The sequence below is a fragment of the Astatotilapia calliptera genome, chromosome 13 (assembly GCF_964374335.1).
Source record: "Astatotilapia calliptera chromosome 13, fAstCal68.1, whole genome shotgun sequence".
Lineage (NCBI taxonomy): Eukaryota > Metazoa > Chordata > Actinopteri > Cichliformes > Cichlidae > Astatotilapia > Astatotilapia calliptera.
Window position 1 is genome coordinate 21,812,061 of NC_137434.1, and position 27,733 is coordinate 21,839,793.

General features: G+C 39.4%; 1 protein-coding gene across 8 annotated transcripts; it reads right to left on the reverse strand.

The window, feature by feature from the left end:
* Positions 1-1,353: 1,353 nt before the first annotated feature.
* wapla (WAPL cohesin release factor a) lies at positions 1,354-27,046 on the reverse strand. Of its 8 annotated transcripts, XR_013900838.1 has the most exons (22): positions 26,738-27,046; positions 25,707-26,120; positions 24,836-25,544; positions 23,455-23,753; positions 23,119-23,252; positions 21,868-21,963; positions 20,475-20,636; positions 19,785-19,921; positions 18,276-18,387; positions 17,306-17,536; positions 16,689-16,800; positions 16,468-16,565; positions 16,088-16,164; positions 15,443-15,618; positions 15,036-15,151; positions 14,701-14,916; positions 13,803-14,004; positions 12,233-12,321; positions 12,037-12,132; positions 10,811-11,064; positions 2,560-2,655; positions 1,354-1,586 (listed from the first exon to the last, which is right to left on the reverse strand). XR_013900838.1 is itself a non-coding variant. In XM_026189887.2 (20 exons), the coding sequence occupies exons 2-20, from the start codon at positions 26,092-26,094 to the stop codon at positions 1,584-1,586; spliced, it is 3,453 nt and encodes a 1,150-aa protein (XP_026045672.1). In that variant the 5' UTR covers positions 26,095-26,120; positions 26,738-27,046; the 3' UTR covers positions 1,354-1,583. The 8 variants fall into 8 exon arrangements, 4 of the variants coding, with proteins under 4 accessions (XP_026045672.1, XP_080143676.1, XP_026045665.1 ...); XR_013900839.1 differs by lacking the exon at positions 2,560-2,655; XM_026189887.2 differs by lacking the exons at positions 2,560-2,655; positions 10,811-11,064.
* Between the last annotated feature and the right edge of the window lie 687 nt (positions 27,047-27,733).

A 27,733-nucleotide genomic window follows, 5' to 3' on the forward strand; every position in this document is an offset into this window, starting at 1 on the left:
CAGCACAGCCCTACCGACTTCACAATGTAAGATGGCAGCAGTGTATGTAAACAGTAAAACTTGTAATCTGCGCTGCCACTGTTTTGTCTTTATGACTGCCTAAATAAGCCATACGCAGAGCACTGACAAGCCTCCATCCATGAACCTACAGCAGCTGTGTTTTGAGTAGGGATGGGTATCGTTTAGGTTTTATCCGATACCAGTGCCAAACCGGTACTTTTGAAACGGTGCCGGTGCTTAAACTGTGCTCAAACCGGTGCTTAAAGAATGGAGAACACAAAATTGGTCCAAAAACCTCTCATGTTTAACTGTTTTCCACTTTTTCTTTGGTCATTTTAGCCTTTTTGGCCAGGGTGAAGGAAGTATCTGCCATCAAACAAGAAGACAGCCGCATGTAGCTATGATGAGGCTTGCTAGTTCACCTTACATGCATTAATGTAATAACGTGGTTAGCCTACTCAACGTAAATTACACACGAACAACATTAAGCTACTGACCCAGAGAAGAACGGCTGCTGCTGCGGCCATCATCATCAGTCATCATTTCTGCTACACTGGCAGGGCTAGGGGCCAGGACTCTACTCTTTGTGTTTTTGGGGGATGTTGCTAAATCCGAGTCCGATAACAGGCAACCCACCCGCAGTAGATGTGCTCGGTGTGAGGTCTCGCAGCAAGCTATCAAATACAGCGCATTTCTCGGCTTAAAAAAAAACCCCCCAAAAAAACCAAAAAAAAAACGCTATGCGTCACCAGGTGTTTCATCGGATTTGACAGTATCAGCTTAAAGCACTTGTTGCAGGCTGCTGAGTTTGCATATTTTGCTGTGAAGTATAGCCAGACTTTTGACCGCTTTGCCTTGGGCATTTTTAATCTGTAGCTCTGCTCTAAAATAACGTACGTACCTGGCCCTGCCTACTATCCTCGGAAATGTAAAATGATTGGCTAGAAGTGTATCACAGCTCAGGGGGAAATAAAGCACCGAAATGTGCGCTGCTTTTTGGTCTGGTTACTACCGTTTATGTCAGAACCGGTGCCCGGTACCCATCCCTAGTTTTGAGTGCAAAAAACAAGCTGCATTGCACCGTTTTGCTAGAGATGCATCAATAGTTCTACCTAGCAAGACACAGTCTTTTATGACTAATCCCAGCTTGAGAAACAGAACAGTGTTTCAGCATAGTTAATTGTTGAAAATAGAATTTTCAAAAATAACTATGAGAAAGTCATACATGGTACACGTAGATCTTTCGAACAAACTCACAGTCCTGTTGGCAGAAAAGCTAACAAGTCTGCAAACCTTTTTGGCTGATGAAAATTCCTGAGAATAAAATGCCAGGACAGAGCAAACAACAAAAGGTACATTCAGCTACTGGTTTATTTCCCAAGGGATTGCCACAGAAGATGGAACTGCATGTTTGATTTGGCAGAGACTTGATGAGGGATGCCCTTCCTGATGCAACTCTGCCATTTATCCAGGTTTGGGACCAGCACTGGAGTACAGTAGCTTGTGACTCCCTGAGGCTGGGTTTGTATTTCTTCCCAATCTTGAAATGGGAACATCATTGTGTTAACCGCTACATCGTGGTGTCACTAGGGGAGAGTAAAGAAAGAATGAAAGAATGAATGATATAGATATATCTATATCTATCTATCGAGAGAGAGAGATAAATAAAAATCATTATTATTTCTTATTGTGGGTAATTTCCACTTTTAACAGTTTTGTTTTTGTTGTCATCAACTCTACAATACATTTTATATTTTTCTGTTTAATCAGAATTACTTTATTGCCCTGATTTTTACAGGACAATCGTTTTATTTCCATGCAAGATACAATGCAAGGTGTACTGATGTAGCTTATGGTGAACTACATTTATATATAGTTCATAAGAATAAAGCTAGCTGTTTTTAGGAGAAAAAGAGAGAGAGCACCATGCAGGTATTCAATGGAAAATGGTGGTGGCAGGGAGTACAAAGTGTGCACTGGGTTTTTTGTTGAAGTGCTGAAATAAAGACACTGCTGGTTATAGTATCTGCCTGAGTCTCTGGTTGCAGCTTTTAAGTATTGCACTTGGCGTTTTTGGAGCTTAATGCATACATGTTTTAAAGATCTCCGCTTTACATTAGTGCAACAGGATCACAGGAGTGGGTTTTAAAAAACTGCAGCAATACCTGACACAAATCATGATCTGCTGAAGGAAACAGAACTCTGTTCTACCTTATTATCTACTATCTACAGTGAAAATGAATGTGCTGTAGTACGTCATATGACAAATTATAAGTACAGCACTGCAGATTGGAGATTTAGGAATCTAAGATTCTGCGAATATAATGACATTTCAGATAAGACACACTGATAATTGCCAATGCCTGATTCAAATCCGAGTGCCCTGGGATCTTTTCTGCCTCTTTGCCCATCTTTCATCAGCCTTGAAAAATAAAGCCAAAAATACAGCTGTAATAATAGGGTGATGATAAAAAACAAATAGCCGGGCCGATGCCAGTTTTTCACTGTGGGAAAGTTAATTGCCAGTTGCTATTTTTGTACAAATTCCTTTCCCCTGACCTTATGATCTCGGATCTGATGCAGTTGCACAGACACTGGGCTTCAGAAAGCATTCTTGCAACTCAACCCACATGCTTTGCCTCTCCTCCGAATCTCCTAGGATTTGAAGACAAATGTGTTTGCAAAAATTTGAATCAACATAAACCAAAGTAAAAATGATGATCAATAATTAATATCTGTCTGCTTATTATATAATGTGTGCGAAAAAGAAAAAAAGGCAGAATCTCCATTGCTAATGCAAAACCCTGAAGAAACTTACAGTGATGGCCATTTCAGATGAAGAACTTCATGCCCTTTTTATATCCACACACATACACACACAAACTGCTTCTTGCCCTAACGCATTAACACAGATGGACTGCCATAAATGCACAAACAGGAACCCAGCCGACCTCACACAACACTCATCAGGCTCCACCCTGCCGGCACAGAGAGAAAGAAGGCTGAGCCCGGAGGTGGAGAATAGCAAAAGGCAGAGCCAGTGTGGGATAGTAATACTACTGCTCTGCTCTGCTCCTCATCTGGCTCGCCTGTGGTCAAAGCCCATCCGTTAGAGTGCAGGTCACGCACACCCAGGAATACAGATGGGCTGGTGAGTCTTTCTGCCCTGCCACTCAATGATTTAAGGGGTGAGATTAGACAAGAGAAACAACCTGGCTATGAATGAGCAGAGAGTGATCTGTGTGCTGCGTTTGTTTGGACAAAATGCGAATGTATTTGTGTTTACACATTTGTTATGCAGCACATGTGCCGTAGTGATGGCTCTTTGTTCAGTGCTTATATTGCGAGGTGTTTGCAGGGGTGTGTGTATTCTTTCATGTGCCTGGCCTGGCTGACGGTGTGTGTACCTTCAAATGTGCATGTGAGTAAACAAGACACCGATGAAAGCATTCATTTAGGCTGTAGAGCACAGTTTGCTGTGGCAGCACAATAGGGCGGCACTAGTGGACAAACTGTTTGAATAAACTCTTTGTAGCGAAAGCTAAATAATCCCAGGCTTGTACAGAAATCAGTGCGTGCTGGCTCAGCTTTGTGGCCAATGCAAAATTCCTCATTCAGTTGACAGTGTGATGCTCAGGGTTGATTCTTGGTTCCCCTGCAGTTTCAAGATAATGCGCTCTGTTCAGCTTCAGTGTTTAGCCTCTGACTTAATCTGTCTTGACATATAAATTGGAGAGCACAAGAGAGAGGGAGTTGGTTTTAACAGCAGTGGCAGAAGTTAACAAAATACATTAACTCCAACACTGTCCTTAAGTACAGCTCGGACACACTTGCACTCCAGTTCACTCCATTTCTACTTCCTACAATTTTTCCGCATTTATAGACACATGTTATATCTAACTTGACTGTAACTGTTTCTTTAACAAATGACTGACTCCTGAAATGTTTCGTAAGAATAATCCAGTAAACCAACATAAAATGTGACACAGACCTCCACAATAAAAGCACAAAACGGTTAGCCACACACTGGGGCGGACATTTGGTCCGATTGCATTAAATGTGGGCACAAAACAATTTCAGGATGTTATTGATGTTGCAGTTAGGTCCAGAATTTGATGGACAAAGAAACAGTTTTTTTGTACTTTGGTGAACCTCCACTGTGGATTTTAAATTGGCAGACATGCAGCTTTAAAATCAGGGGGGGGGGGGGGGGGGGGGGGTCGTACCAATAAAATAAAATTTAAATAATAACTGTTTAGTAATTACAGCCATTTTTATGAACCAACCCCCAGAGGCCAAAAATTAATTGCACAATTGACTGACAAGCAGTTTCATGGCTAGGTGAGGTCTGTCCCTTGTTACCTCATGACAAATGAAGCAGACATAATATCTGAAGTTGATTCAAAGTGTTGAATTTATATATTCTTTTCATTTTAATTTCAAATATGTAGCCCGGGGACATGTCAGTGTACGTGAGGGAGCCCATCATTGGGCTGAAAAAAACAAAATAATATTGTTAGAGACAGAGACAAAAATTTTGCTTAAATCAACAGTCCAGTCCGCTCTTCAAAATAATTAATATACCTCAGGCCAGCTCTGGCCAGCTGAGCAACACCAAAGGGCCTGAAAAACAGCAGAAGAGAATTAAAGTGCATGATAGCAGAAATATTTCAAAAGTTAAGAAGGAACTTTTTTTACAGCATCTTACCAAGTCAAGAACAGTCTGGAGGAGAGAGGTGTATCATTGTCAAGGTCTACTACCAAGAGATGCCATCATGGAAATGAAAATTCAAAAAGCAAAGAAACATCATGTGAACTTCTGAATAAACAAGGCCCGCTGAGATCAGATTGGAAAACATCTACAGGAGTCTGCACAGTTTAATTAAATTAAAAATTTAATAAAAATAACCTTTGAACAGATGAAACTAAGATTAACTTGTACTAGAATGATGGAAAACTACGGAACTACGGAAACTAAGGAACTGCTTATGATCCAAAGCATGCCACCATTATCTATTAAACATGGTGAAGGCAGTATTATAAGCATATACAGCTGCTCTCTGCTCGACCTGACGTTCAGACTGAGACAAATACTCAAAAACTGACAGGACAAAACCTGCAAATGAATAATGATCCAAAACGTATAGCAAAAGCAACCCAAGAGTTTCTCAAGGCAAAGAAAGCCCAACAGAGAGTGCTTCTCAGTTATTAAATACAAAACTCTATGAAGAAAGAATTTTAAAAAACCAACAGCAACTGAACGTGGCTGTAGTAACGACTTAGAGCACCTCGAGGGAGGGAAGGAAATGCAGAGTTTCGACCATGAGTTTAAAAACCAGCATGATTTTAAAATATTAAAACATTGTTCAGTTTGTTGTCCAGTTCATTTTGAGCCCATGAAAGGGGGGACAGTAACAGTAACAGTAAATGCAAAAATATTTGTAAAACCCTTTAAATTAAAACTCAGTCTGCCCTTTAATCACATCTTGATTGAAGGTGCAAAACTTCAGCTTTTGTCCAAAAAATTATGGACCCAGCTGTACCAGAGAACCAGACCTGCAATATACTACCATAAAAATTCTGTTTCAGTGCAGTTTAGTTTGCAGACTAATATCTGCTGAAAAAAAACTTCAGTGCCAGTTAAGTAAATTACTCAAGACTCGAGTCATTTTTAAATATGTAGATCTTCAGTAGGAACCATTTGTCTTGGGGCTTATGCCACATTAATACTATATTGAGTTTCAAAGCTCTAAATAACATTCCCACCAGCTTCCAAGTTGTAATTACAACTGGGAAACTGAGAGTTTTCGGAAACTCCAACTTAAAACTTTAAAACTGCGGAACTGTGTGAAAGCCTGTCACAGATGCCTCACCAAGTACCCCATTTGGGGTAATTAAAGTAAAACTCGCTACATAGTGTTATCTATTAACGTCCTGACTTTTTTCTGTGAGGTGAGCACTCAGAAGATGAATCTTTTTTTTTTCATGAACTCATTAAATAAAAAAAAATAATAAAAGAGATCTATTGCCAGTCTTATCCTTTAATTACATCTCAATGACATTACTCTTGTACTACTTCTTAAGGAAATGTTTGAAGGCAAAACTTTTGTTTTTGGATTAGAATACTTCTTCAAGTATTTCCTCTTTGCCCAAACGCCTCAGTTAATCTTCAGACAAAGGTAGGGTGAGTTAGTTTGTATCCTTGAAGAATTAAAACTGTGAAAACACGCATTAGAAATGCTGTACCGATGTATTAATAAAATATATAAAACCTCTGAAAGCAGGAGTCTTTCTAAAAACATTTCTTCACCCACATAACTGTCATGAGGAGCACTTGCAGCTGCACAGACTGAGGAGACGAACGAGTCTGCACGTTCCCATCTGAGTTTCACGTGTTGGTGCACAGGTGGTACGACGATTTCTTCATGTGACAGCTTGATTTAAGTGAACAGGGGCGCTAATGGTCAGCAAAGCATCAACAGAGCCTCTTCATAAATGTTTCACCTCCCTCCGGAGCACGCATGCACGTGACTGCATCAGTGAGACCAGCGCGTTGCTCTCTCCAAAGACAGCAGAGTTCTTACAGCTCGAGGGGAAAATCCTTAGACAACACCACTGATGAGAACATACTTGTGCGTGTGGGTGTGTGCACTTTACTTCAACCATTCAGACACTGCGATCAGAGGCTGAGTACTCACACCACCTAGTGGCATTACGGCCTTGAATCCTTTTGGTTTTGCTTTTTGTCAAGAAGTTGTAAAAACAAAACAATTCTTGCACCTGCAAGCTAATCACCTATTCACTCCCTCCACATACAACAAACTGCGAGATAAAGCATCAAATGGAGCCGCAAGGAGTAAAAAAAAAAAAAAAAAGCTGCATTTTGCCGAAGTAATTCCCATAATTAAAACCGCAGAAACCAGAACACAGCGGTTTCTGAAAATCTAAAGCAGCCTGTGCGCAAGGGGAGATGCTGAAAAGACAAACGAGTCAAGCCAGGAGGAAATGTGTCCAGATATGGAGAGGGATGAAAGAATGAATGCTGGGAAGGGGAAAAAAACAAACAAACAGAAAAACAAAAAACAGTTGTAGTTGCTCGCCGTAGGCTGCGCAGCCTCACTGAGAGGGTTTGGACTGACAAGTTGGAAACGTTAATCTCATGCCTCTGCATTCTCCTTTTCCCCCATTTTTCTCCTCCCTCACATTCACCAACAGCGGAGGACATCCTACGAATCTTGTTAAGCTATTGGAAATGCTGCGTTTTTCCTCTTTGTTTACTCATCCACTTCCTTGCCACATCGATCATCACAGAGGGAATGCTCTCTCTGCCTCTGACCTCCCACTACTGAGAAACTGCCATGAAAGCTATAATGTACAGCAGGCGGATGAAGGCAGAGGTGCCCATTGTCTGCAATCATGCGTTTTAGAATTTTAATCTGCTCTTCTGCCTGCATCTAATCATGTATTTGCATGTTGGGCAACAAAACATAAAGACATAATTACATGTTATCTGTGCAATGTTTACTCAACATGTTTCCCTGTCTTGACAATTCCTGACGCTTCACATTTCGAGGCAGCGTTTGTTGAATCGTGGTTGACACAGCTGTCGCCTGTATGAAATCAGTGTTGTCAGATAGTATATCACTACATTCCCCTCGTTCCCCAAGCTATTTGTAAGTTTGACTCTTGGCTAGCAACTGCAACAAGAATCTTTTGTTTCCATTATGCAGCAGTCAGTCAAGCTGAGGGGCCACGTTCACAAACTGTCACCGCTGAGTGCTGTTAAGTATAGTGACCATGCTTTGGACTCTCACTCTATCCCAGCCAGTTTGTCAGGGATGAGCGAGATCCAGGGGGTTTTGCACATCCACACGCACACAGGCACAAACTGGGATACAAAGTTAAGCATTCAGCAGCTGCTACACATACATGAATACAAAAAGGAAGCTAAACACCACTTGTGTTTAGTAAAGTGTTCACCTCCCGTAGCTCTGAATACATAACATTTTTTAACTTGCTCAGAATGAAAGAAAACAATAGAAGGAAGAAACCACATAGGGAGTGTACTGAAAGTAGCAACTTTTTTTTTTCTTTTTTGAGATACAACTATTTACATGTAACCAAAGACAATGTCCTTGAAAGGGGTACAAACATTTTTTTCCTCTTCCTGCAATTTTTGTTTTTAAAACAACTCAGAAATATTGTATAAAATAAAAATATCAGCTTCAGGGGAAAAAAGTAGTCTAAGCATCTGAAATGTCCATTAACTGGTATGTACAGGAGTATTTACATTCGGACCAGATTTTTTTTTTTTTTTCTCAAAGTGATTAACAGTAAAATGCAGTTGCAGTTCTGTTCACTGCAGCCCTACAAAGCAGATAAAACTAACGTTTTTACAGGTATGGCTGTCATTCAAATCAGTGATCGTACATGTGAGCAGTACAAGACAGAGGCTTTTCCAAGGATCAGGTCAACATCATCATCAAGGCTTAAATGACACCAATATAGAATAAATAAATGGGAGCTTAATGCATGTTATCCAATGCAAACATATCATGAGCAAAAACATGAAGCTGCTTGTGGCTGGACACAGGAAAATATTAGACTCCCCTAACCAGTGTTGGTCAAGTTACTTGAAAAAAGTAATCAGTAACGAATTACTGATTACTTCCCCAAAAAGTAATCTCATTACTTTACTGAATACTTATTTTCAAAAGTAATTAATTATTTAGTTACTTAGTTACTTTTTAAAAACACGATTTACAACCTGAATAGGTGATAAAGCGATAGATCTTTCAGCCCAATTCTACTTTTTCTGCATAATCCATCATACAAAATGTTATCAAATGGAAAAGTCTCTTTTTAAAACTTGTTTTATCAGTTTTAATCTTTTAACTTTATGCATCAAGCAAAAATTTAATTATATGTAACATTCTCTGACTGGAAGAAATTTGTTTAATATTTAAACCTATTTTCTGCACATTCCAGCACATAAAATACATTTTTTTTTGTGTTTTCACTCACTCTTTCAAATAGATGCAAGTAAAACACAGCAGAAAATAAATAAAGTCAAAGACTCAGCGGTCCTGTTGCTCTATTTTCACCTGTAAAGCAGGAGTGGCATAGGCGGAGGTTTACCCTGGTGCAGGTGTGCCGCAGTGGTCAGTGGAAGAATCCGCGAGTTTCTCTGTGAGTTTCTCATTACGTCGTAGCTACTCGGTGCTTGCTTGGAAGTTTAGGGGTTTTTTTTCGCTGTAAAAAAGTTTTCTTCCCACGCACGATGGACGCTAATGTTTTTGTCACTTTTTATGGAATCAAACTCAAAGTAAGGTCAGTACTTCCACGCTTTAAACGCTGCACGCTCATACTCTCTCCCACACTCAATATATGATCCATTGTTGATCTGCACACAGCTGTTGTCACGAACATCGCACTCGCTTACGTCACTGTCATGACATTCTCGCAAAAAAAAAAAAAAAAAAAAAAAAAAAAATCACGGTTTTAGTAACGCAGTGTTCCTACGGGAAAGTAACGGTAATCTAATTACCGTTTTTGCAATAGTAATCCCTTATTTACTCGTTACTCGAAAAAAGTAATCGGATTACAGTAACGCGTTACTGCCCATCTCTGCCCCTAACCCCATCCCACTTATGTTGATCAACATGTGCATAATATTTTAGTGATTGATGTTTAAAAACTACAATTTAAGCATAAATTTAGCCACTCAGATGTGCTGTGCCCAGCCACACAGCTGTATCACAAGGGGTGGATTATAATGAGCCGATGTTGGACACAACTGGGATCTCATTACGTAGGCTTTGCATTTTACACAAGAGGAGAACGCATTAAATTAAATACATTAAAAATAACTTCATTACAAACATAAAGGAAGCACAACAATCATAATTTTGAGTAATCCATCACGTTATACCAGTGAGTTTAAATGCATACTCTAATTACACACGGCTGAATTAAATGAACTTTAAATAATCTAAACAAACTAAAATGTGAGCAAACAGACAACGGCTGAGAAGAATTCTAACTTTTAGAAAAGCTCGTAATTTTCCGAGTGCCGTCACCAGTCAAATAACGGACATCCTATTAAAAGTCAGTATGTCACGCAGTCCTGATTTCTTTAACAGTAACTCATAATTTTGGTAGAGAAATGCCCTCAAGGCAAAAAGAAAAATCTAAAAATATAATGAGCCAAAGCCTACAAAAATCAAGCTCCCAAAAATTACTCGGCACAAAATGAAAAGCTTAGAAAATAAGCTAGAAATTCGATTTCCCTTAAACATTCAAGCCAATTGCAAATGTGTAAGTCAATGGGATTTTGCATTCAAAAATCATTCCATACAGGTTTTACGTACAGACACATCATTCAAACGTCTGTGAAAATGATTTCATGCTAATCTATGATTTCACCCTTGGCTTGGACGTGGACACGCACAGAAGAAAATGTAATGATCCATAAAATTTGATTCAGTGGTTCACACTCCAGCTAAGCAGCCAGAAATCAAGACCCGGCAGCAAACGGGAGACTCCTCCTCAGTGGCCTGCTACCGTCACACATCTCGGGACGATGTGTGAAGACGTCTGCTTCGTTTAACTTTCCGCGGATTACGGGGATGTAGCCTCGCGTCTGCCCGATTCTCACCTGAGGATGAATCTGGATCTGACTCTAAATGGGCTGTTAGCCGAGTGGAACTGAAGTTGTCTGCATGTCTGTCAGCTAGCAGGGCTTTGGTTCGGGTTGTGCTCCAGACAGGGAGTGAAACTTGTGTATATCTGTATGCGTGTGTTTACGCACATGTCAGTGTATGCCTTTTTTCCTCAGAGTTTAGAGTGATCGCAACATCTGCTGATCAGGTGAAGTCAAGAGAATGCTGCTAAGACTCCAATGGCCCCTTGTGGCTTCTAATGGGTAGTGGAGAACAAGAGTAACCTGGAAACCGTTTAATGTGCAGTCGGAGTAAGAGCTCGATAGTTTGCTGTCTGTTAACAGTGCTCCAGGTAGTCGATGACCCGTGAGATGGACTTCTGTCCTGTGGTGCCCATTGCACACTGTGTGGAGACAGAACAGGAAAAACAAAAACAAGTGTGTGAGGATGCCAACAACTTTACTTGTGAGGTCTCGATGCAAACACTGATGATAACAGGATGCTTCTGTTCAAAGGGGATGTTTATGAAACAGATGGTTCCAATCTTCAGCTCTGACAGGATGTGTCACAATCAAAGCTGCTGCAAAACACACATCTGTGGCGTGGTAGTGCTAGCATCACAGGAATCCTTGAATTATTTGAAAATTATGTTTTGCAAATTTTATCATTTCGATTATGCCTCTTGGACATAAAAAAATATTGAATTGTTAATAATCTGTTGAATACATTTAGTATTATAAAGAAGTAGTACTTCATAAAAGCCAAGTGCTACTATAAGCTTTTTATTTTTTGGAAGATGAGCAACAATCAGAAAGGCTTTCATTTATTCATCTTTCAAATGTTTTGAATTCCTAAGTCATTTCATTAATAAACAGAAATAAAGGCTCAGCATTTCACTCACTTTCTAGGGGGTTCTGAAAGGAGCTGAACTGAGCTATAGAAAAACTGCAATTATTTGAAACTAAAAGGGAAAATGTGGTATTGTACAGAATTACTGGGCCTCAAGAATGTTTATTTCATCCAAGCCACTTCACTGCACAAAAATGTGCTTTTGCTCAATGGGTCCAATTAAACGGCTTTTTGCATCTTCAGTTTAATTTGCCTGAAGCCAAGGATTGCATCAACACTCAGAGGCGTTAGGAGGAGGGGAAAAAAAAGGACGAAGACCTTCAGTGTCAGTATTTTCACTACACTGTCACTAAAATATAAGTATTTTTTGTTTGTTTGTTTTTTAAGAAAAACACTTTGATTTGTTGAGCCTGTATAATTCATCATGTATTTGCATAACTGTAGATCATTTTAAACTTCGTCAATCTCAACATGCATCATCACGTAACACTGATAACAGAGGGCTGATCTGAATAGTCACACTCACAGTGAGGTTCATGAAGCTCAAGAACTTCTTCAGCATTTCTGTCATGATGGAGAAATCTCCTTTAGGTAGATTTTCTCTCACAGTAGTCACATTAATCTGAGGATGGCAAAAAAAGGAAGTGAGCAACAACACATATTATAGATTTTTTTTAAAGATCTGGACAAAACAAAATGTATAAATCTGCACCGGTTTTTACCTGGCTGCCCTGACAGAGGCAGCCCAGCAGCAGGGCTGTGTATGAAGCAACAATGCTGTCCTCCATATGCTTGCCTGCGTGCTGCAGAGCTGCAGTAACCACAAAGGAGAAAGACAAGGTTTCCCAATATATATTTAGCTGTAATTCACTGATCAGCTCACCCAACACTTCTACACAGCATTAAAAACAATGAGTCCATGATGTTCACAAGAGTAACATTAACTCCTGTTTTACAGTGCTCATGGAGGTCACATTCAAAGGACTAGCAAGTACTAAAGAACAAAGGTTTGTATTTCGCAACCTAAACTTCAATGGAGCTGCAAAAACTAATCAACTGTAACAATAGCTGGACACAGGTTTCATTATTCATTAGCAAAGCCTGTTATGATGCAAAGCATGCGCTGTGGCAGAAACTAATGACGCAGCTGAGAAAAGCATCAAGGCTAAAGCTAAACAGATTAAAGTGTAGAAGTCAATTTGCCAAAAATCATGGCAGCACTCTACATCAAAGCCTGAGAAGAACATTGAAGGCAAAACAACAAGAGCTGTTGATCTTGCATGACAAACTGACACAACATCACTCAATGACCAGAGAAAGTATGGTGGAGACTTGTAACAATCCCCCCCCCCCCAGATATACTTATGGGGTTCCCATGTTATTTTCAATAAAAATCATTGTTTTGTTTTTTTAAATGGCATAAATAAATAAAAACTAAGAGCAAGCAATTTGAAAATTATGTGTTATATTCAGGCTTTTATAAACAAGCTTAACTTGTGAAGACAGCACTTTGATTTTTCTTTAACAATTTTCCTTTCTTTGGGAAAAAAAAAAAAAGTGATGCAGCGAGATAAAATTCTACCAAAGACACAGACAGAGAATAATCAATGACATATTTTTAAAATATTGGGTGGATGTGGGTGTGCCGGGTGGGGAAAACCCCACTCGGCACACCCACAGGTCGCACACCCACGGGTGCGACCTGGCCATCCTAACCCATAGTAATTTAAAGATCAGGAATCTACGAGTTCAAAAAAAAGAAAAAGTTTCTCCATGTCGATCTAGAAGTTTTAAAACTTTGGAAAACATTAAAAAGAAAAACTGGAAATGTCATCTCAAAGGAAACTGCCCTTCCTTTGTCTGCACAATTTCTTACACAGCTTATACACAAAACTCAGAATTTTAAGATGAATGGATTAATAAATGAAATTATTCCCATTATGGATAAATGTTGTGAATCTACCCCCTCCTCACCCCCAATCATTTGGTGTGTAAAATTCAGCGAGAATGTCATTTGAAAAGCCAGAACTGAGCAATGTTGGATAAATTAGTTTTAAAAACAAGTTTTTGTTATTGAAGACAAGTGTGGTCTCCCTTAATAGCCTTATTAGAGATTCGGTTAATGAATTCTTAATAGGGATATTTTTCAAAGCTTTATAGTTACTGGTATCTTCATCCTTATTGCAGATATTATTAACTCATGCTTAAATTGAGTCAGCATTTATTTGGATTGTAATTTTACTCAAAGCTACAAACAGCTCCTCATATATGCACAAACCCCAAAATATCTACCTTTATTTAAGTCCAACTCTTCATCCTCCTCTTCTTTCTTCTCGGGTTGGCTGTCATTTGTTTCGGATGCCACCCACTGGATCTCTCCTGATGTCTCTTGCCACTCTCCGCTTTGGTCTAGTGCCGGTTTGGGGGCCTCACTGATGAGGTCGTCAGTCTTTGCCTCAGCCAGGATGGCAGCACGCTCCCTCTCAAGGAAGAGCTGGGATTCCAGGGGAAATAAACAGATGTGAACTCCAAACACAAGCCAAAAAACAGGAGCCAAGTAACACAGCAAATTTTTCATAATTCAAAGGGAATAAAAGAGTGGCAGTTTAGCTTGACAGCAAAGGTATTTCATCTTGGCAAAGTTAGGAAGCAAATAGGCATGCCAAATACTGTGAAACTAGCCTGTAATACTTGGGCATGAAAAGTAATTTTGAGGTTAATTGCCATTTTTTTCTTTAAAAGTTTCCAGACTTTTTGAAAATCTGCAAGAACTCTGGCTGCAGTGACATTGATTAAAAAAGAAAAACCTAAATAAAAACCTAATTTTGAAATTTTAATCCACAAACAAGCAAGCATTTACTTACACTTGCTTATTACTTAATACTGTGAGCAAACAGAGGTGTGCATTTAAAGCAGTGAAGAGATGTTTAACACTCCCGAGAAAGATGTGTTACCAGGTAAATGAGTGGTTCACGAGTTCTATGATACAGACAAAAGAAATTGCAACACAACACCCAATCACTTTGTTTCTGCTTAAATTAAGAATAGGAAAGATGTATTCAGCTCTTTAAACTGTATTAAACTATTGTTTTGTGGGGGTTTGGTTTGTTTTTTTAAACAAAAAGACAAAAGAGAGCCACATCCAGTGACTGCTAAAATATTGATGTATGAGTTCTGGCACAGTTCCTACCTTCACCAGGGCAGCCAAAGCACCGCAGGACTTGGGCTTGTCAGCCGTATCTGCCTGAGTCTCAGCTGACTCTGCCAATGTGTCAGATTGCGTTGGGTCAGCAGGCTGCATGAGGCTGTCTTCCAGACAGGTGTCGTCGACATTGTACTCCATGTCCACCAGACAGTGGCGGTTTCTGGAGCTGTACTCCACAAGGTTAATTAGTAGACCCAGACCCTGGTATACACCACAGAATACACAAATGAGACATTCACATACATACATAAACTTACCAAACAGCGTGTCAGCAACTGTGCCGTTGCGAAGATGTTTTCTGTTGTTGAAGAGAACCTTACCAGCACACGCACGTCAAATCGCTGCTCCTGGGGGATGTAGCGTGGGACTTGAAGGACACAATTTAGAGCAGTCACTATTAGCTGATCCTGTTCACCCGTCTTAGTGCTTCCCCACTCTGTAGGCAAAAATAACCTTATTATTAACCTCTGCTCACACATGTCAACATGATTCCCTGCTAAGCACCTGAATATTATAGCTCACGGTACAGACTATAATCATACAAGATACAACTGAATTCTAGCTGACCACATTAACACGAATATATTCATTTTGTACAGAAGTACACAATGAGCCATTTCATCTTTGTATATTTATAGAACTACAATCCAAACAAAAAAACTACAGTAAATTGAGTTTTTGCAGTTTTCCATAAATAGTATAAGAAAAGAAAAAGGAATGAGAATACCATTGTCATGGGTAAGGTTGAGCAGCACTCCAATAACAGCCCTCATACAGTCCTCCACCGCCTTTCCCACATTTGTGAAGCTGCAGTGAGGCAGTGCAGCAGCCGATGAAGACAGAGAGGTGTTGTTTAATGCCCTGCTGTACCGCTGGATCATATCCTCACAGTATCGCAAAGCTCTGATAAAAGTAAGAAAAAGATATTGTTGACAGAAAGTAAAAAGTGACATAACAGAAATAAAGAAAAATATTAAAGTGCAGAGTGGAAAGATAATCCTAAATGCAGAAAGTGCAACGAGCTTGAGCACAATTGATCTTCGATATACTGTGTTCATGAATGCAAACTAAGAAGAATCCATGGTTAAAACTAAGATGTAACTTTTGCTATCAATTTTAGAAACCACAGACCTGGTTATCGGTGTGGTTACCTTTATCCAAATCTATTATCCTAGGATTATTTTTATTTGCCCTAATGTTGTTTTTGATGGGCATGAGAAGCTTTAGAATTGCCCCGAGGTGATGATGAGTAAAATGATCTTACAAAAAGTAAAAGAGACAAAGTGAAAAGGACCTGTTGTCACGATAGCCACTGTGTCCCAGTATGTCTGTAGACAGTCAATAATAGCTGTAAGCAGTAGCTGGTGCTCACCTGGCAGAGGAGACAATAAGCTGAGAGTCTTTGTAGGCAATCAAGTAACTCTGATTTTCAGGGTTCTGCACTGTAACCTGTTGGCAGGAGATGAAAGAGAAATGAAATCAATAGAGGGAAAAAGTACACCAAGAACCTTGAAAACAAGACAAGAAACACAAAATTAAGGGAGACCCTTTATGTTTAGCTCGGAAAGCTGAATGGCATTTTAAGATATAGCTGATAAAGACACATTCAGTGCTTTAAGCAGAGGCATTTAATCGGGTAACAAAGGTCACCAGCCAATTCACAGCTTAGTACTCAATTACTGTTGTCCTTGAGGCTCACTCTAGTGTGACTTTGGTGCAAGAGAGAATCCAACTTGACAGAACTGTACTTACACTTTCAAGCACTCTCAGACACCTCTCAGCCCCCCATAAAGATGCTACAAGGTTCTCCTTGTCATCCTCTTGGCTCAGGTTGTCAACACACTCTTTCACTGTGGCAATGCAACACACACGACATGTGGCAATTACAAACCGTGACAAACAAAATCGTTACATAGGTATACACATATGCACTGTACAGCATGGCTTTGAGCACATTAGTATCCAACACCCACCTTTGTCAACAATATGGTCCAGGCCTCCCAGTAGCCGGAGCTCCTCTTTGAACCAATCACCAGCTCTCTTGGAGGTTAACGACAGAAGTGTCTCCATGGCAAGGTGCCCTGTCTGCAGGGATAGAGGACAGAAGCATGTTTAAAAAAACACATCACTGGAATTTTATGTATGCTTGTATTACAAACCCACTATTGTAAAAGTCGTCTACACTAAAACACACATGTTTCCCCCTAATTAAGCTTGATAAGAAGAAATATAAACCAGTTTACCAAGAAAACATTACTAGGTAGTAAAGCATATGTAATATTAATGCTGTCATTTTATCAAATCAGCAACTTTTCTGACTGAAATATTGTCGATCAGTTGTGACAGGTCAAAACTGACAGCTGAGCTGCAGTAAGATTAGTGTATTTGCATGCAGAAGGGGGTGCATACAAAGAGGTCAGACTGACAGATTATATTTTTATGAAAAACCTTTCCATTAAAGTAGTTTAAAAATGTACATAGTGTTGCTTATTCAATAAATATATGAACAAGAGACTGTGGTTACTGATTAAATCCAAGATTCACCAGTTATGTGATGATGTTATGATCTCTTTATTGATGGACAACCTACCGTGATGTTTTCTAAGTCAAGGTGCTTGTTGTGCACAGTCTCGCACAGTTTCCTGATCTTCTCTTTGACCTTTGCCATCTCCTTTGCTGTGAGCTGATCCTGGTGACCCGAGTAGTCCTGGTCTAGTTCCAGCAGCTTGATCATTAGCTCCAGACATGCCCTGTCCAGATCCATGTTAAGACGATCCCGGCTCAAAATGTACATCAGTGCAGCCGTGCACAGAGCGAGGTTCTGATAAAATGACAGATCAGGTTTTACAAAGGGGTGCAGGCAGTGTAGATCATATGGAGAAAGCTCTGGATCAGTAAGAAAAAGCTTATTGTGTGTCACTTTCACTACATAGTTCTCAAAATTACAAAATTTATACTTAGATATATATAAAAACAACATGAGTTGATTCAAAGTGCTATTCAGTCAAGGATTACAACCAGAATACAAAGAATATGTTAAAAACAGCACCAAGAGAAAAACAGAAAATACACACAAAAGAAATAAATAAAATAAAGATTAAGACAAACTGACATCAAAAAAGGTCCATCCGGTCACAAATACTGCCATATCATAAAAACATAATACCCACCACAAGCTCTTCGCTTATTTAAAGGAAAGACTAATATATTTTAAGACACTACATTAACAACAGAAAACCTACTTGTTGAGCAAAAAATAAAATCACAAACCTATTTATACGTGTGCATATCTAACCCTGGGATGTCATTTGAATAACTACTGAGGTCTCCTTGCACTCTTCTTGCATTTTGATAATTTAATACCGAAGAAACAGGGCTCGTGATTCAACACTTCATCTTAGATGGAAAAGTAATGGTTCATGTCACAAAATAAATTGTGAAAGCACAAGTTATTCAAACATTGTATTACCATCTGTCAAAACTTCAAGGGAGATGATAGAAAGAGATTGTGGCAGGAGGTGACAAAAAAATAATTAATTAAAAACAAAACTTTGACTGACCGGGTGTTGTGGAGCATCGTTGAGCATTTTGAAGACCTGTGCGACTTTCCCTCTTGCCCTCAGGTGCATCCTGAAACTGGGCATGGCACACCGTGTGGCCAGGCTGATTATACTGGAGAAATGAGGGAGGAAAGTGGAGAATAGAGGGAATGTTAAAGATAGATTTATGACAATGAAATCAGCCTACTTTTAAATTAAAATGTCACAAATGGCAAACTAAAGAAATATAGGGAAAGATTTAAAGACTAAAGCTTCAATGTTGCCCATGCTATGCATCAATCCAATGTTCTAATGGTATAAAACAACAACAGCCTGACTTTGGCTTTCTGCTGATGCACAGCATGGATCCAATGCAAGCATTAAATTATTAAGCTGTTTTTCTCAGTGTGAGAAAGAGACTGGGAATGATTCTTTTATGTGTAAGGAAATGTCAGTGTTGACTTAAACATCACCTTTCCAATTCTGTAACTTCATATATCACAAATAAAAAAAAATGTCCAATTTATTCAATAGGTAGCAATAAGTAAAAACAAATAAATACAAAAAAAAGACTATAGGACGAAAAAAAAAAATACAATGTAAAACTAATTTAGTTTATTATTATAGTTAATTATAATTTTATTATCATCATCATCATCTCAACTCATTATGACAGTTATTTGAAGCTCTTCAGTCATTACTTGACCAGTTTGATGTACAACATTGTAAACATACAGTGAAAACTTGTTGGTGTCCCAGGTGTGAGACACCTTCAGAAGTGCTAATGTTTTACATATATTAGCCCAGACATAATGTAAATATCGGATTGGGTGTGGTGTATGGCCACACATTAACTACCTGTACTGCATTTCTAGTTTAAATTATGAATAAAATCACTTAAATCCTATGAAAACATTGGATAAGAAGTGTGATTTACATCATAGTTTCAATGTTTTAACTAAATGTGATTTTGTTATCACATTTAGTTAATCAGTGACACATGATCAATAATTATTTTTTCATGGTTTCAATGAGAGAGCAATGCTGTGAAAATGAACGCAGAACAATATTAGTTTAATCTTGGATATTTTTTTTTTATTATTCATAAACGCTGCAAGTGAAAAATCACAATTGGAAGTAAAATGTGATTAACAGGCTGAGGCACAACGGTGGAAGGGAGGCGAGCATATGCAAAGGGACATAAATGATTGAGAACTTTAGCTACACATGAAGTCTCTGGGCTGGAGTGCAATTCAATTAAAATTGATCATCTGTGCTTGTTTTTAAAGTATTAACTCTGCGTTTTCTACCTCCTACTACTTTGTTGCAAGAATAATAACTTACTTTATGAATTTTGGTTTTAGGTACTTTTATGAAATATTAACTGGCATATGCTTGTACCAGTCACTGAACTTTGTAAACTAAGTAACATTTAGCAAGTCACAACAAAGAAATTAAAATCAGACCAAATATAGAAATGTTCCTCTACAACACAACAAAGAAAAATTCCCAGCTGGTTATTAAACTTACCTAAGGCATCTTGTGTTGAGCGGCTGACTACTCTTGAGCCCCGTCTCCAGGTACTCAAAATCATCTGTGAACTCTTGATTCTCTCCAAACTCCACCACATCGTTGAAGTGTTTCACATGCTGCACCACAGTATACAGCTGGTAGTAAGGGAAATGGGGTTAATTGTAGCTAATTGAGAAGCACTGCATCTGTCCAGACCCTCAAATTGCTCACACACACACACAGCAAATTGCTCACATTTCTAAATTCCTCTATTGGTTTCACAGCCAGCAAAAGCTTCAGGTCAGTATGATCAGCAGTTGACACTGTATGTATATCTATATCAGCAGTCACACTGTGAGGGGGCTCAGCACGACACAGGATGGAGGACCTGGGTTTATAACAGAATCAGTGTGTGGTGACAGCTTAGTGTAGCTGAAGCCATTTAACCTCAGGGGATCTGTGGCTAACAGCCTGATCTGGGGCCAGAAGGCCCATCTGTAAATGACACAAGCTGTATGGGAGTAGCACTGGCACACATCAAATGAATGCCAACCCTTCACTGGCTGAGTGTTTAAAAAGGAAGGGGGGGAAAGGGGGGGCTAGGGGTAATTCATACTGGCAAGCAAACAAAATGTGAAGTAAAAACTGATCAGAAAGATTTATCTAACAACTGCTGTTACTCAGCAAATCTGTGTAACCTGGACTCACCTCCTTGTCTTCTTTTCTGCATTTGAGTGCTGTGACAATATCCTGGTTGAGTCGTGTGGGGATGGTCTCTGACTTAATGACTTTGGGTGGCGGTGGAGGAGCTTTGAACAAGCCGTCATCTTTATGGGAGTTGCTGTCCTTGCTGCTGCTCGATAAAATAGCCTAAGGACAAAAAAGAAGCTGAGAAACGGGGCTCATACCAAAGCAACAAAATCTGTTTAATGACATGTCCACAAGATTTACCACAGCTGAACAGTCTGTTAACCACACAAGTCTTTAATAAGTGCTGTTAACAGATGTCAGACGAGGTAGTGCAAAGTTAACAATAACTTTTAAATCCCAGTCGCCAGAGTCTGATTAGCTAGTCTCTAAACAAACATTATTTCCATTGGGGTAATTCAATACAAAACATACAAGCAAACTTCACTTGCCTGGAAAAGTAATTTCACTTGAACAGCAATACTAATTAGAGCAATTAATACAGAAATTGTTGACTACTAAGAGACCAGTAAACAGTATCCTAATATGTGGACATTAAGAACACAAACACAAATAAATGGCGCTAGTTAATAGCATTTTCTTTACATAATAACCCAGTAATAGTGTTTACCCTCTCTGTGCAAAATGAATGTATACACCCTAATGAGAACTTTAAACATACAAATACACTCTTTACTCACAATGACAGATTTACATTTTTGTTCCAGTTCCTGACAAGTAAACCAAGCAGTAACCTTGCTGAAAAATTAAGACGAGGGAAAAAAAACTGTGGCTTCTCTTATAGCAATTTGAGTTTGGCTCCAAAATTAATCAATGTGTGATTGACTTGTGGTATTTTAAAATGCCTAGCTTCAGCCATGAAAAGAACACCTGGCACAAAGAACAGATTTAGTCTACATAGCCAACTTCCTCCCCCATAATATCTGATTTTTTAATAGCTCACATTGACATTTTATTATAGCTTAAAACTGAAAGGCGTGCTAACATTAGCTACAGTGGATTTTGTGCAATACTTTACCTTCAGTACTCAACTGGACTAGACTGAACTTTTGAAGCATTTTTAATGTACTTATCTGATGAGTAATATGGCTTGCCAGGTGGCACAGCCCATCCGAAAAGTTTGATATTCAGTTTCAGTGACTGAAATTCAAGTATTATAATTCTGTTAATAAGCAGATACCCGTGTTTGTGCTTTGCTAGGATCAGCTGATGATTTAGCACCCCACCAACTGGCCTAAATATGGTCTCTACATCAACAAAGTCAACATACCAGCAGCTAAAACACAAATATTATGGCTTCAAAATGCAGGTTTAAGAAGCTAATAGATGATGCCACATTCTGTCCATCTTTTACTAACAGTCTACAGTCTACAGGCAAAATACAGTATCTTACCGGAGCAGTCTGAGATCGAGAGACTGGAGGCACAGGCATTTCTTCAGGTTCGGGCTGGTTCCAGTGGCGAGCATTGTACACAGCTTTAGCAGGAGACTGAAACACAGCAAGAACTTAAAAATTTGTCAGTTAACTAAACGGATACACATATTTAGTGATTACTAACAGCTGGCATAAGAAAATACTGATGGTGCTTTCAGATTGGTGCATTTCAGTGATGACAGTTTAAAAAAAATTAATTAAAAAAATTACAACAACAACCTATATGCCAATATTTTATTCTCTAAAGAATACCACGTTCCAGCTGTAAATGAGCAGAACTGAACCCATAAACACTGCATGCTGAATTCATGTTGATAGACTAAGACAACAGCAGCCTCAGTGTAGAACACAACAGTCCCCAAGCAGCACAAAACATTTCCTGAAAATGACAGATTGTGAAACTCAATTATATCGTACAAAGACAATGTAGGAAGTTTTGCTGAGGAAGTAGAAAGAATAACTACACAGAATTAGTAAGACAGACTACAAATAACCCAAAGCCACTTCAAAACATGATCTAGATAAAGAGAGAAAATGTGGGCATTACACAAAACAGCACAGCATTACAAATCAAAGCAGAGTTATGAGAAAATATGTGCCTGATGAAGAGGTAATATCCAAATCCCCTTCAAAGTGGAAACCCATGCATGCTACTGAACGCACATTTATGGGATTCAAATGAGACTGCTGTCAAAAGTTATTCCCTGGGCATCACAGTTCAATGCCTTAAGTCTCTGACTGTAGTTCTAACCTGCATCACTGCTGAATCACAGAATTGGATTACATAAAATGACAACCATATAAATTTAGTTTTCAGTCGAGCCTCTTACCCGCCCACTTGCTCTATTTTTCTCTGATGCTCTCCTCACTCTCGTTATCTCAGGCTATTTTCAGACAAGCTGGGCATTCTGTTATGTAAATCTCATCTAAACATCAATAAGCCAAGACGTGTCAGACCTGCTTTAAACCCTGGTCAGGAGTAAGGTCATCAAAAGTGCTAGATGACTTGTACTGAGACACTTAGATTGATCAGACTGCAGTTAAAAGGTTTGTGCCTATCCCTTGTCTATGCAGTTGTTAAAAAAAAAAAAAAAAAAAAAGTCTCATGGGCAAATATTCAAAGACACTGGATGGCACAGGACAAAGAAAACATTTGGTTGAAAAGCGAGCCAAGAAACACACGGCCAATTTTAAAACATGCTTAAATACCTTTTTGGGTCCACTGAAAATCTTTTTCAGTCCACTGCCGACGTCCTTGGATTTGTCACTTGGCTTCCCTGAGCGTGCTTTCTGGCCCTCGGTACCACCAGGACTTGAGTCATCGGAAAAGTCAAAGGCATCTGCTGGATAAACCAGATTGTTGATGATTAAAGGGAAAAAAAAAAAAAAAGCATGAGTTTGTAAATGGATGGAATATTAACCAAAGTGGGTCATCCAAGCACTTCTAATTTAAAGAGAGGTTTGAAGTTTATGTCGTTACATTGGATCATGCAATAAAATGACAATTACACCAACACCAGATCTGTTTTTAAGGACTGCTTTTACCTGTATTACTGCTAGCATGACTGTCTTGAGAGTCACTGGTATGAGGGCTATCCACGCTGGAGCTCAAAGCAGCTAAGGCTGCGGCTGCCTTCCTGGCCTTCTTTTCTTTGGCTTGGGAGCTCTCATCATCACTGTCACTCTCACTCAGGTCATCAAAGCCAAAGTACTTGATCTTGTAGCTACTCTTGCCAGCTTCTGAACCCTCCTCCCCCTCCTGGTCCTCTTTGTCCTCAAAGCCAAAGAACTCTAGCTTGGTCTCGGTCTTGGTCTTCTTGGTCTTTGTCTGTGTGGGTCTGAACCTACAAACAAGAAGAATATTTTTTTTTTTAGATTATTTTGTTTTGAAGTATTGTGCCTTATGGGATTTTTCAAAGGAGATAGAAACTGAAGCAGGACAAAGAAAAAACTCTTTTGTAGAAACAAAGAAAAGAAAATGGGATTTCAAAGTGGGTGCCTAAAATTACTTAGCTGAGTGAATAGAAAGCTTTTTTGTCAATAAATGTTACTGTTTAGAGACATCTAATAAACTGTAGACTTTAGAATATAGAACAAACACTGATGCACGTTTCTCCAAATAGTTGATGTCAATAGTTTAGTTTAAAAATAATTCTTATCAAGTTAATTCCGTATAAATGGCTGACATGAGATGAGATCACACACACAATGACACAGACAGAGCACACATTTTTGCCACCATCTGCCATTTTGACTTGTTAGAGGGGATTTAACATTAATCTAACAAACTAAAGGTTCACTCCCTGCTGCCTCTCTTGCCACTGGTGATTCAATCTGACCTGCCTCTCAAAAGCAATGAAATGAAAGCGCAAGAACATATCAAACTTCAAAGTATGACCCGAAACTTTGAATTTTAAAGCCAGGGACACATCAAGGTAAAGCACATTCTTTCAGAGCAAAAGTCTGGCCAATACTGTATAACAATACGATACATGAAAGCATAATCTAAGTGCCAATGAAATCTTTATTAAACCTGAACTTCAGTAGCGTCTGCACTTTGTTCCTCAGAATATGAATGAATGACATTTTTATAAGACCCAGTACTAGTGAGAGATAAAGCAAAGTGTGTATGAGCACACAATGAAGTAAGATATAAGGTAGTATGTATTATTATATTTAAATTACTAACCTACCACATGATGGCTGCCTTATGGTATCGTGTATACACGGTAATAAATATTTAACCTGAAAATATTTACTACAAAAACAAAATCTTGAATGACACAAGAAAATATACTCAAGTCACCCATCCATGTAATTAGCAATGGTGGATAGGCTACAATTGTTTAAATAAGAATTCAGAACATAGTATTTTGAGAATTCTCCCTGCAATGTGGCTTTTAAGACACAGAACTATCAGCCTTACCTAGTAGGTTTGGGTGGTGGTGTATCTGATTTCTTCTTCATCTGCCCTGCTTCTCCAAGGTCAGCTGGGGGAGCGAGGCTGACTAGTTCGTCAATGCTCCGCTCCATTGAGTCCTGGATGGTGACATTGCACACTGACAGGCAGGAAGGGTGGAGAACCGTGTAGTCCCGTACCCTCCCACCACCCCTTCCCACAGGCTTGGCTGCTGTTTTAGCACTGGCAGCAGTACTACTTGCACCAGCAGAAAGGGCACTGTTGGGCTTATCTTGGGCACTTGCACCATCAGTGGACTTGTTGCTGTTACTTTCTGCAAGTTCAGATGATGATTTGTCAGGACGGCCTGGCCGCTGGTATTTTTTGCAATTTGAGGCCCTCAGGGTAAATGGGGAAGCGGGAATATTGTCCACTGGCTCTGGTGGGGCCTCCGCTGAAGGCTCCACCTCTGCACCTTTCATTTCATCTGACAGCAAGCCATCACAAGAAGATGAGGATTGGAAGTCCCTGCTACCACCTGGCACATCAGTGAACAGTTTAACAGATGTGTCTATATTAGGAGAGGAGGAGGTGGACCTCTGGGAGAAGTTCTGATCATCAGAGAGGACTGTGCTTGACAAAGAGGTCCCCCATGCAGGTTTCTGGCTGCTCTGTGATTCACTTTTGTACCACGGCTGGTTATTTTTACCTACTTTCTCCTCTGTTTTTTGTTTGCCTTTGAACAAAAGAGAAGATAAATGCAGGTTTGTTTAAACAAAAGACAGGAACTACTATGCTTCTATAATAGTTAGAAATCACTGTAAAACTTAAATAAGCAGGTTAAAAGAAATTTGGATAAGGAGTTTAAAAAAGTGCATGGAAAAAAATGAAAACTTACTCGTGAATGTGGCTGTTGAACATGCAGAGGACTGTGCATAAGTCACAACAGCGGCTGTCCCAGTGCTTTGCACTGTGGTGGTCTTCATCACCTCCCCTTCAGCAACTTTTGCCTGCGACACGTTGTGGGAGGTTACAGTCTTGGACTCTTCATCACTGTCAAAGCCAAACGGGTCTTCCTCACTATCACTGTCCTCAAGCCTGGGCCTTTTGGGGACCTCAGAAACGTCAGGTTTTAACAAAGGCCGTTTGGCTCCGAGCTGAGCCTTGTAGGTGGTCTCCCCCCATTTGGTGGTCAGAGTGGGCTTTTTATTGGAAAAGACCTCCTCAAATTTCGAGTTAGCCTCCCCACCTTTGCGGTTGTACGTTTTGCCGAATCTGGATGTCATGTTGGCTGCTCTATGTTACATATTCCCTGTGAACAGCAGCAGAGACAATAAAACATTTACTATACCAATAGATCATCAAGAACATTATAATCTGCGCACTTAAATTGATACGAACGACTTAGCAAAGGAGTGTTTAAAAAAAACATAAAACAAAAACAGGCTGTAATCGTCATGAGTGGTTTGGGGAATGTTATTTATATTAATCCGGCTAAGTTATGTTTCAGCTGTTGGCTGGTAGCGCACAAAGTTAGCATAGCTAGCTCAAGCGGTATAGCTTTCCAAACCATCATCGGTAAATGTGAGCAACACGACAGAAAGCGTGAACGATTTAGAGCAACTTTAATACAATTTGAAACTCTTTACCTATCAGCACATACTTACAGGACAGCTAAGTACTGTGTTAACTCTAGCTCAGTCAGCCCTTGTTTGTAAAGTTAACTACTATAAAGTTAGCCACTAGCCATTAGCTTAACATGGCTAACTATGCTAACGTAAGTCTGTTTACATTTCTCACCTGGCTGCCTCAAATGTCAGAAACCTTGCGTTTGAAACAAGTTTTAGTCTTTTGACGTAATGGTCTGAATGGAAATACTATGGTGCAGAAATCGTCCGTAATTACAAATGAGTAATAATGCAGTGTTACCTTTTAACTCCAGCGAAAGGCTAACCGTCCGCTTGTTTTTTAGCCAGCCGGCTAGGCCTGATTTCCCACTCGCACACAAATCAAGCGGGTAAAGTCCGCTCAGCAGAGTACAAACACCATTACAAAGACATCTCTATTCCGAATATGTCCACGCAGCGATGCTTATCAACACAGAAATGCGTACTTAACGCATCGGTGCCTGTAACAGTCTATATATGGTAGATAATCCGGACTTTTTGCATTTTGTAGTGCTACGGACGGCCATTAAAATATCCCCTCCCTCCTCGATGCTTGGCAAGACCCTCATGTAAAGGGCTGGTCGAAGGCAATAGACCAACCAGCAACAGGAAAGGTTTCCTGTGCGTTGAGACTTTGTGAGCAAACGCGACTTCGATTGGTTTAAAAATTAAACCAAAACAAACAATAGGGGGCGCAAGAGGACCACATTACTTGGGTTGAACTTGAAGACGTGCCAAAGAGAAGCTAAATGAACGGCCGTGATCGGCATTAGTTCTATCCATAGACCTTCTTTGGGAAAGAACAGATGCAATATTAAAAAATGGTCACTCAATATTTGCATCGGTCCACTCAATTTATACATTTGTGAACAGCTTAAAGGGTCTAATTTCCGAATCTAATCTTCTAATGAAACCCTTTACACATGCAATACTGTGTAAATTCCACCTCTCATTTATATTTGTGTGTTTTTCCATGCAAGTATGTTTTACTACATTAGCAGTGAGTTTGGATTGTTTTTATGCTGCAAAATTAAACAGTTATTTTTCATTAAACAGATGCTTTTCAGTATTGCAAGGCAGGTCTGCATTCATATTGTGATACATTTTGACAAGATCATTAACACCGCCGGGTTGCTGTGTCTGGTCTTTGCTTAAATATTGTTTCCTATTTCTTAAGGACATGACTTTCAGTTACTGTTCATTTAATGTAGGCAGTTTTTAGGCCAGCTATTTCTTTTGTCCTCCACTTATCCAGCTT